Source organism: Lingula anatina, chromosome 1 (genome assembly GCF_051362555.1).
Source record: "Lingula anatina isolate TDL-2025a chromosome 1, LinAna3.0, whole genome shotgun sequence".
Taxonomy (NCBI): Eukaryota; Metazoa; Brachiopoda; class Lingulata; order Lingulida; family Lingulidae; genus Lingula; species Lingula anatina.
This window is the reverse complement of record NC_141767.1, coordinates 45232173-45242463: the sequence shown is the minus strand read 5'-3', so window position 1 is coordinate 45242463 and position 10291 is coordinate 45232173. Positions and strand designations below refer to the sequence as shown.

At 33.5% G+C, this 10291-nt stretch overlaps 2 protein-coding genes across 3 annotated transcripts; one reads left to right on the top strand and one right to left on the bottom strand.

Annotated features, from left to right (window-relative positions):
• Positions 1-800: 800 nt before the first annotated feature.
• On the bottom strand, positions 801-6578 carry LOC106176228 (nuclear migration protein nudC). Its single transcript, XM_013558519.2, has 10 exons — positions 6408-6578; positions 5328-5405; positions 4796-5011; positions 4552-4617; positions 3269-3373; positions 2848-2916; positions 2347-2472; positions 2038-2121; positions 1686-1804; positions 801-1388 (listed from the first exon to the last, which is right to left on the bottom strand). The coding sequence occupies exons 1-10, from the start codon at positions 6477-6479 to the stop codon at positions 1337-1339; spliced, it is 987 nt and encodes a 328-aa protein (XP_013413973.2). The 5' UTR covers positions 6480-6578; the 3' UTR covers positions 801-1336.
• LOC106176227 (uncharacterized) lies at positions 6578-10184 on the top strand. Of its 2 annotated transcripts, none has more exons than XM_013558518.2 (4): positions 6578-6729; positions 7344-8281; positions 8563-8707; positions 8921-10184. In XM_013558518.2, exons 1-4 carry the CDS (start codon positions 6671-6673, stop codon positions 9078-9080), a joined length of 1302 nt encoding a protein of 433 aa, XP_013413972.1. In that variant the 5' UTR covers positions 6578-6670; the 3' UTR covers positions 9081-10184. The 2 variants fall into 2 exon arrangements, with proteins under 2 accessions (XP_013413972.1, XP_086869358.1); XM_087013232.1 differs by having other exon boundaries at positions 6643-6750.
• Positions 10185-10291: the final 107 nt, after the last annotated feature.

Sequence of the window (10291 nt, the reverse complement as noted above, 5' to 3'; positions counted from 1 at the left end):
GTACTTGAAATAACCAATACAAAATGATATTAGATAATGTTTTAATTTTGAAAACTTTCCAAGGTTGTATTTTAAAAACTATTTACCTACTTTTTAACATCCAGTTGAAAAATACCTGTGTAGGGATTTTTAAATCAAAATATCCAATAAATATTATACAGTATTAGGCAGGAAAGTTGTTCATTCTGTGGTAAAAAGAATTTTCACTTTCCATTTCTTGATATAATAAAGTGCAATATAATTATGTAATAAACAGTAGTTTTTTTAAATTGTAATAGAACAAGGCAATATGTCAGCACGTGTAAGGTGTTAAGTGGCTGGTGTGCCAAAGCCAAGGGAAAATGATTGATTGGTGTAGGCAGAAGAATTGCTCTCAGCATGTTTGACAAAGAAAAAGTAGTTCGGTGGGTGAAATGATTGATTGGGCTTTTTGCCATAAAACCTGTAATTGAATTGCGAGATTGTTCCATTACCAGTAATCCATTTTGGATTGTCAATTCCAAAATTAAAAACAGCAAATTCACAAAATTAAATAAGATGATTTAATATATTTTATTAGTTTTGTTTTTGTATCGAATTGAATCATGTAACATCTTGAATGCACATGTTCTTTTATATACAAGTAATCGGTCTTACACAGAGTGGCATATTTTGTTGGATTTGTCCACAACTTTATTAGGTGTACGATTTAGGGACCTTGTAAAGACTTTGCTGTGGCTGTAGATATCGGTTGCAATTACAGTTGATAACTTTACGCATTTTAGCACTTTGTATTGTGTATTACAAGGAAACATTCTGCACAGATTTTACAAGTATTTATTTTAAGTGATTTACAAAGGTCTGTACTCAAAGAAAATTGCAGTTGTGTAAGTTAGTTACTAAATTCTGAAGCAGTTTGCAGTTTTGAGGTCATAACTACAAGAACAAAGGCACTTGAAAAAAACATGAGAACTTCAAAGGTTGCAATTTATCTCGGCACAACTAGAAAACTTAACTGCGCTTAATTTGTACAAAGCATGAAGATGTTCATCTTCTAAGGAATAAATTGATATCCAGTCTTTTGTGGTTTTTACTTTTTTTACTGGTAAACAGAATAAGTAACGCTATCAAAACTTCACATCTTTATTGATAAAGCTTGCAATATCTTTCTTTTACAAATTACTTTTACGGAAAAATTAATAAAGTCTTGTCCAATTTTTAAAAGTCTGTTCACATGAAATTTCTCTTTGGGATTTATACCATCCCATGTCACTCCATCCAAAATCTTTAACCACAATGTTGATGCTGTGAATTTGTAAATGTTTCTTTTGGTGTGCTGTTCTTCAATTCTCATTTTTTATGAAAACTTGCACTTGGAGAAATCCATTTCTGGATGCTGCTTCATAAATCTGAAATAAAACAAAAATGTAAATATACTGCTTTGCATATATGAATACAATGAACATTATGATATCATGTGGTAAAACTGTACTGAATAATTTCTAAGGAGCACAAAAAGAAATCGTGTAAGTTTTGAAACGCATGCAGCACAATAACCGTTGCACTAGACATGACCCAAAAGTGCCATAACACAATACAATAGGGAACTTGATCAGTTACCAATGTTTATCACTCACAAAGTAAAAAAAGGTAAAGGAATTACTATGATTTGATTAGTTAACTTGTTCTTTTAAACATTCACATACTTGCTCAACACATCTTGTTTCTTTTGTTCATCTGATGTTGGTAAGCCCATCTCTTTTTGTCTTTGATCATACATCATTTTTTCTACCAGTGATCTTGTTTCCCCATCCAAGTCAGACAGCTACAAAAAAAAGTTTACTTGTTACATTAATTCCAGTGGCTGTACCACCTTTTAATATCTATTTTGTGATATTCTTAATAACTTCAAATTTTCACAATAAGATATAATTGATGTCTTTCTAAAAAAATACTACCACACAGCACCTTACTAATCCGTAGTTAAATATCTGAAAATATCACTGAGTAGAGGTCATTCCTGCTGTACTAATATTAAGAGGGGGAAAATGAACAAACCTTGGAATTTTCTGGCTGCACTTTCTTTGTGTTGATTTCTGGGTCTGTGGTGACCACTCTTGACCACCACTCCATCTGGTTGACCTGGCAAAGAAAGCAACTTACTGTGTATATATGTATTCCTTTTTGTGATTTCCTATTATACACACCAGTCTGAGAGTGAGTTTCCATTTTAATCTTGACTTTTTTTAGGAGTTAATAAATATAAAACAGTCTAAGGATAAGTTTATTTACATAATATTATAGTTTAATATAATATAATATTATAGATTATAAAAAACTTCTCCTGGACTTTACAAATAAGGTTACCTTTTCCAAATTTATAATGATAATTTTCTTGTCTTCTATGCACCATGTGGACTCTTCCTTCTTCACATCATTGTACATAGGACCATCTATCACAGGGGGATGACCTTTTAAACCCACTTTTAAGTGCTATGATGAAATAAAAAGAAATGAGAGAAAAGTCTAAAAATAACTCAAAATGACATCATTACTTCATTGAATATTTTGAGTAATTTTACTAGTACGTGTGTTCATTATATAAAGATTATTTTTTCATTCACAAATGGCTAGGCAACATAATACCAACTAGAGAAATGGTAATGCACTTATTGTATTGTATCGTCATTAGTATATCATATTGTACAAGGTCATGACAATCTATGTACCAGTACAGAAATAAATTGAATTGAATTGAATTAAACTTATGTTATTTTAGAGTACACTTGAGAGAGATCCAAATCAAATATGTAAAAAATAGGAAAAAACGAGGAAGTGTTGGTGTTACTGACTAGTTGTTGAACATACCTTTTTCTCAATAACCACTACACAGTCTTTTCCTTTAATTGGGAATGGAACTTTGAATGGAATTCTAATCTGAATATAAGGAATAGAAATTAAAGATGTTAAACTGCTTACATGAACGTTTGTCAAATTTTAAAATAAAATATGACATTAATACTGTAAATGCTCTAAATGATGTACATTTGTATGCATACATTTCATATGCATCAATTTGATTAAATTAATGGTGTACACTTTTTATGCATGTGTGAAGTTTTCACAAGTTTGGCAACAAAGCATTACTAAAGCACAGTAATTTGTACAGCAACAGGTGTCAACCTTCGTACTTCATAGACTATAGCTGAAGTTTTGATGTCAATATATATATATATATATATATTTTTTTTTTTTGCTTGTAGAGGGAGGGGGGGACTAAAAATATTACCTCTACATCTTGCAGTGTTTGTGTCCATTTATAATTTGGGAGGTCTGCCCCATTGCCGGAGTTTGGCTTTATCTTGTCTTTGTCTTTTTCATCTTCATCATCAGACTATGACATACAAAAGACATTTTATTACAATGTTGGAATTTTAGGATAAGGTAATCTTACAAGAGATGTATAAGTAAAAATGATCATCTTTGTTACTCGAATATTTTTCTTACTGCCTTGGAACCTTCAATTACTGAGACAAAGTCATTAAAGAAATTAATGGTGTGGAAGAAAATGTGATTAAATTCAATATTATGTTATTATTATTACAATTATACTTTTTATAGTGTTTTCCAAGATTTCAGAGGGAAATGAAATTTTAACCACAAAACATTTGCTAACTGATGGTTATATTACCCCTATGTGCCGTAAAATCTTGCAAAATCTGCAGGGCCTCATGCAATTTTTTTCGGAATAATATGTGCATGCCCCTTTTATCAATTTATGATAAAATAAAGTTTTCCCACAAAAGTAGCAGGAAGAAAAGACATTTTTTTTCATAGTTCTTTAAGGCACAATTATGTACATAATACCAACATTTATCGCAATTGTCTTCAGCAAAGCAAAGATGTTTATCACTGATTATTTTACAGAACAAGTTACAAACAAACAAAAATTTGCAATCATTACCAGGCCTACCCAACTACCAGACTCGGCATCTACGGATCCAGAATAAACCGGTATATCATACCACACTACCCGTTTTCAAGGTGTGTGTCAGATCGCATTACAGAGTATCATACCCCAACACATATTTTGTAGGCCTACCTGTCATCCGGGTATCGCGCCTCGTTTTCGTCAAGTAGGAGTCGTATGAATACAACAACATGGCGACAGACAGTAGTCGGTGAAAAAATTGAATACTTTTATTTAACCCCTGACAGAATATGCTTCCGCTATCAAAATTAGGTCTACTTTTCTAAATTAACATATAAGTTTGCAAGTTCTTATTTACAAAACATCATTGGCTATGTTCGAACCTAAATTTCATGTTAAAAAATTGCGGTATTGTCAGATTTTTAGCATAAACAGGGAAAATTGCAGCAGTGCATGAATCTAGATGAGATGCAATACTTTCCAACCCCCCTTAGGATCATCGCTATCACATCGCGCACCAGGAAAATCGGTGTGGTGGCTGATACTCTGTAATGAGATCTGACACACACTGTGTGGTCTGATATACCGGTGTATTCTGGATCATGAGGTGCCGAGTCTGGTAGTTGGGTAGGCCTGATTACCTTTGTTTCTTCTTTTTCATCTGCATCCCCTGATCCATTTTCTTCTGCATCATTTCCTGTCTTTTCCTAATCATATAAATAAAAAAATCATGTCAATGAAAAAAAAAACAAAGTGTCTCAACGGAATAAACCAGCACATTTTTTCAATTGTGCAAAATGGAACAGAAAATAATTATATAATACCAAATAACCAGAAATAACCCTTATCAAATATATATACAATGACCATAACATGTACAGTTACCTTTTCAATTTCTTTTTGTAATTTTTCTGCCTCTTCATCTGTGATTTCTTTGATTTTGGGTTCCTCCTTTAATTGTTCTTGTTCCAGTCTTTCTTTCTCAGCCTTTTTGGCAAGTCTCTCTTTTCTTCTCTTTTCAGACTCTTCTCTATCCTCTTTTTCCTTCTGTGCTTTCTTCAGGGCTTCTTTTTCAAAGTGTCTGAACTTATCCAGAATCAACTGAAATTATGTAATAATGGGTTTATTATAGATCAAGGTTTTGAAGAGTGCTTTAAGAATGTTATGGAAGTCAATCATTTTAACAGTGAATATGAATTAAAAGGAAAACAAAGAATTCAATTGAATGTACCTAGGTATTTCATTTTATTCTGAGTGATAACAAAACTCTAAAATACAATTAAAATGATGAATTGCTCCCAAAGGTATGGTATTGAAAATGTTAGAAGGTACATTCAATACCAACCACAAAGTACTTGTTTACAAAATCAAATAGTGCAGGTTTAATTCTATGATCCACAAATAACAGCAGCACTACCTGTTCTGGTGTTCCTTTACTTGCACCAGTATAAAAATCAGTTTTTCTTGCCAGGAAGCTAAATATCACATCCAGCAACTGAAAAATAACCAAAACATGATTCATATGGTAGCATTACATGAACAATTCAATTAAGCTTGGGTTTTCAAAGAAAAATACAGTGGTCATTTACGTAATGCATTGTGAAATCTCAAGGACTCAGTGAAAGAGTTGGCACTAAATCATTATTCAATTATCACAACTCTGCTATTCAAATTTATTACTAATACTTAATGATTCCTTGATGTTTTTACAAGAAACTTTTAGCTCATTTTGATCTACCTAAAATGTGCAATATAACACAATACAGCATCTGCCGTTCTTTGCAATATGGCGGACGAACTGGGCTTCGTAACTCAAAAACATCGTGCATTGCGAATAGCGATATCACATAGAGGCTACAATGTATTATATGGGGCAAGAATGGGTGAGTTATGAAATCGAGACGCTTGCGCTCGGTTGCAATACGCGATGCTTTCGAGTTAAGAGGCTCTGTTTAAACAAATTGTACCAATTAGTTAATACATTTGGATCAAGGATATTTCAATATTAAAATTACCTAGTACTTAATATAATTCATTTTTATATTAATTTATATACCGTTTTCTTGCAAATGACCGTTTCCTATGTTAACTTACAACTGGAATTTCTTCAAGTGTATTGCACTGTGTTGCGCCATATTGTGCATTTTAGGTAGATCGAGCTCATTTAATTGCAATGTATTATGGGATCCCATTCCATTATGGGATCGAGTTGTATATTATTATTATGCATACATATTTAGTATATTATTGTTCAACATAAAATAACCTGTCTTATCTATTTGTATAGCAGATACATTGATCAAACTCACCATATTATATATAACTAAATTTAGAAAATATCGTTCAATCAAAGACTTGCGTGTAAAAACATTTTGAGGGGCACACTGCATACTTCCTTAAGTATCGTTAAATTTTTAGATAATTCTATGAAAATATTTCAGATATTAACACCGTAAAAACATCAATCCATTATTCAGATCGGTCACTTGAACTTCACCTCCGTAACTCCTCCTTCGCACTGAGTAGCCATGCTCAATAGCATGCCATCAAATCTCTCTAAGTCTCCCATGCTTTCTGTTTCTCGTGTCGAATAGTGGCGAATATGTCTCACTAGTTGCTGATTACAACGCTAGATGGTGCGCCATTCAAAACAAGATTACTTATGTTTTCATTCTGCGCATCTCTTGGTTATTGCTGCCCTCTTTCGACAAAAAGGTGCGTCGTTTCCAATGAAGCCAAACATACTTTCCAGTTGGTGGAATGGATTATACCCGGCCTGACGATGACTTTGTTTTACATGGGAGACGAACACCTATGCAGTAAGATTTTATTCGATAAATGTAAAAGAAGACTGCATCTCTATTTATGTCGGGAATTTTCTACATGTTAGCTAAAACACGCGAGAAAAACAAAGATGACACCACTATCGTATTGATTCTATGATTTACATTTAGATTCCGTTATTGATATACAACTTCACGAACAAGGTACAATCATGGACATAGACATTTCACTACAAAGTTCCACAAATCAATAGGCAACTCAGTTACATGAATAAATAAGCAACATAATTAGATTCAAAATGTACTGGCACTTCATAACCCCCTGCTACCAGTACTGTACTGTACGTGTACAAGTAGTAGGTTTGATCCAAACGCCGAGTCTCTGCTCACGGCAAGGGGATTGCACACTGACATTGGGTTTCTTTCCTCTTTCTCAATGATTGTGACATGTATTAAATTTAATTTTTGTCAGTGTTTAAAGCAAAACAAAAAAATGTTTACAGTGCATCACCACTTGTTAACCAACTTAACTGTTTTTTTTTTCTAGCCTTACATTTTAATAATAGACCCCTTGCATTGTACAGCATAATGTGTTATGATTGTAAGATATTGTATTGTTTGTTTTCTGAATATGTATCCTTTTTTTCCAGAGAGAGACAAAGATATCTGACTAACTCGCAACTTACCACAACCACTAGACGGCTAAGTCAAAATTCCTTATACCGAAGTGACAACTACAGAGACAAGGACAGCTGGGAAGACAGTGATGATCTTGATCTCGACATGAGCAGGCTCAGTGGCAGCGGTAGAGGCAGTAGCCTCAGGAAGAGTGTTAGTTTCAGTGACCTCAAAAAGGTGAGGCATTTCAGTGAAGGAGAGGAAAGTGATGACAGCGTGGATGAGGAGTTGCAGAGACTCATTGAAAAGGATGATGCAGAAATTAAAAGATCGCAAAAGAATGGGTATCATGACGAATCTCTGGCGGGGAGACCAAAGTCAAGGGAAGAAGCAGAGTGGTTCACACAGCCTTTACATCTGACAAAAGATGAGCATGATTACCCAACCTTGAAAAGGGCAGGTTTAAATACCAGGTCAATTTCTCCTGTCCACAGACCTACAGGTTCCATGGGAGCCTTGCTTGCAGCCAAAAAACTTAATGCTGAACAGATAGCAACTGCAAGAATCAAAGAAGAAAATGATCGGTGGGCCTCCCCAAGAGCAAGATCAACAAACAGCTTTACAAGATCAAGCCCACGAAGTCCAAGATACAGTTCAAGTTCCCCTATTCCGACCAGGCCAAGAGACATTATCACAGATCATTTTCCAGTAACATTTGGGGCTGCTGCAAGTCTGTACAAATCACTTCAGTCATCAGACCCTCTTGATCCTGTGGTAGGTATGGCTGATGTACCTATTGGCAGGACCCTGTCACCTCCACCAAAGGGACTACCCAGACCCAGCACACCCACAGATGGTCTGTATAAAAAGAAGAAAAAATCAAAAAGCCCAGCTAAATGGAGACCTCCTACTGCAACTAGATCAAGCATTGATAACATGTACACTAGGACAGCTGAGGCTCCAACAATAGGTATTTGGGTTTACCCTAACAATGTTTTTTTTTTTTTTTTGTTGATACAACACATTTGAATTATCTATTCTCAGGTACAATTTCACATATAATTCTTTAAATGTTGATTTTTCTATATGGTTTTGAGTTTTGATATAAGAAAATGTTATTCAGTTTTATGCAATTTTCCTCCCTGTCTTTTTTCTTGAAAACTCAGTTCACAGTATTTTTACAACAAATTTACAAAACATTGGTCAGGTAAAATTATTTATATTTAAAAATAAGATCTGCTTTAATTGCAGGTTCTTCTAGTGTACTTCTAGCCTCTCCATACCAACAAGAGATGGCCAGACTGAGAATGGAACGTTTGAGACTGGAGGAGGAACACTTGTTGGAGTTGAAAAGAGAAGAAGAACTGGAAAGGATTCGTGGGCCAAAGCCAAAGTGGTGGGTCCTTTAACAGCAAAGTCAAAATTGATTAGATTGATCATTGAAGGAGAACTGTCAATAACAATATTTGCAATTTTTCACTAAAAACTTAATTTTTCTAATTGACAGAATGAGTTCTTAAATGAACAAATCAGTATGGCCACAGATAATGATAAAAATGCAGCTGAATAACAATAATTTCATTGACAAATATTTATAACTATTTTCCAGGTATGAACTGAAGACCCCTCAATTTCACTATGAAGCACATAAAAACAATGAGCTAATCAAAACTAAAAATGACTGGCAGGATTTATTGGACTACAGAAATGAACTTCTCTCTGCTTCGAAAGATTTTCAAAGGAGCTATTCTCATACTGATTATAGCTAACTGTGCTTTATCAAGAGGACATTATATATTGTACCCATGCATCGCTTTGCATCACAACCAGTAGTGATCTTGATTTCTCTTCACCTCTAGACATTCCACACAAGCTACTTGCTCGGGGTATATACTTGACAGTATAAATGACCTGGGGATCTTTTACTTAACATGGCACAAGTAAGAGGTCTACTGGTAGTTGTACATGATGTCAATGCTTTTTATGAAGAAACGGCATATATTTAAAAAAAACAATAAACAAAAAAATTATAGATTCATATTCAATAGAGTCTACATTGCAGGTAAGATAAGTTGTTATACATAAGAAAATCAGACATAACCAAAGATATTCAAGGGTCTTATTGATTTGAGGCCTATGTTTTTACCAACAGTAAGTAATTGGGAATATAGGTAAAATTAAAAGGTGTACAATGTAGCTGAATATACAAAGTATATAAATTGTGGAGACTCCTAACTAAGCATACTTAACTTGATATTTGGTGCCTCCACATGAAGATAATGCTGAGGAGAGGAGAAAGAGAAAATTGTGAAGGATTACTTTTTCACTTGATAAAGCTGATATAATGAATTTTACAATGGAATTTGTATTTGTTTATACTGAGAATCTGGAAATGATTAAAATGTACAAACTGTAGGTACTGTTTGATTAGTAGTAGTGCCTGAAAGGATTAGGGAAATCATTTTAATTGCCAATAAAATGTAGAAATGTTACCTAAAGTGAATGCTTCCTACAGAAATTAATAGCCCGTAATGACTTGTTAGGCAAATATAAGTGTGCAATTTTGGTAATTGACATAAAACTTTTCTATATAATTAGGTGTTTTGATAAGAGACTCAAACTTTAAGTGAGACAAATTGCACAATTGTCCTTATGCTTCAAAACCAATTGAACAGAATATTTTTGACAATTCTACAATACAAAAATAGAATTTGATAGCAACTCACATTACTTTTCACAAACTTGATGCCAAAGATCTATTGATTTAACTTTGTTGTAATTTATAAATTTAATTTAAATATTTTTTATTTACATTTTTGTATTAGATCTCAGATTCACAATGTGTTCAATTTTGTAATAAAAGGGAAAACTTGCATGGATATTTTCATTTTCAGTGAAAAGTATCAAGAAATCTAAGATTTATACCTTCTTCTCAGGAAAAGGTGAAAAAATTATATGCATATGGAGCTTTTACAAAGAG

Bases quoted from the DNA above. Each gene is read 5' to 3' on its own strand.
- LOC106176228 (XM_013558519.2), bottom strand. From the start codon at position 6,479: ATGGGAGACTTAGAGAGATTTGATGGCATGCTATTGAGCATGGCTACT. The intron at 5,406-6,407 runs GTGAAGTTCAAG...GTTATTTTTCAG, and splicing joins GCGAAGGAGGAGTTACGGAG to TTGCTGGATGTGATATTTAG. The intron at 5,012-5,327 runs GTAGTGCTGCTG...ACATAATTTCAG, and splicing joins GTAAAGGAACACCAGAACAG to TTGATTCTGGATAAGTTCAG.
- LOC106176227 (XM_013558518.2), top strand. From the start codon at position 6,671: ATGGATTATACCCGGCCTGACGATGACTTTGTTTTACATGGGAGACGA. The intron at 8,282-8,562 runs GTATTTGGGTTT...CTTTAATTGCAG, and splicing joins AGCTGAGGCTCCAACAATAG to GTTCTTCTAGTGTACTTCTA. The intron at 8,708-8,920 runs GTGGGTCCTTTA...ACTATTTTCCAG, and splicing joins CGTGGGCCAAAGCCAAAGTG to GTATGAACTGAAGACCCCTC.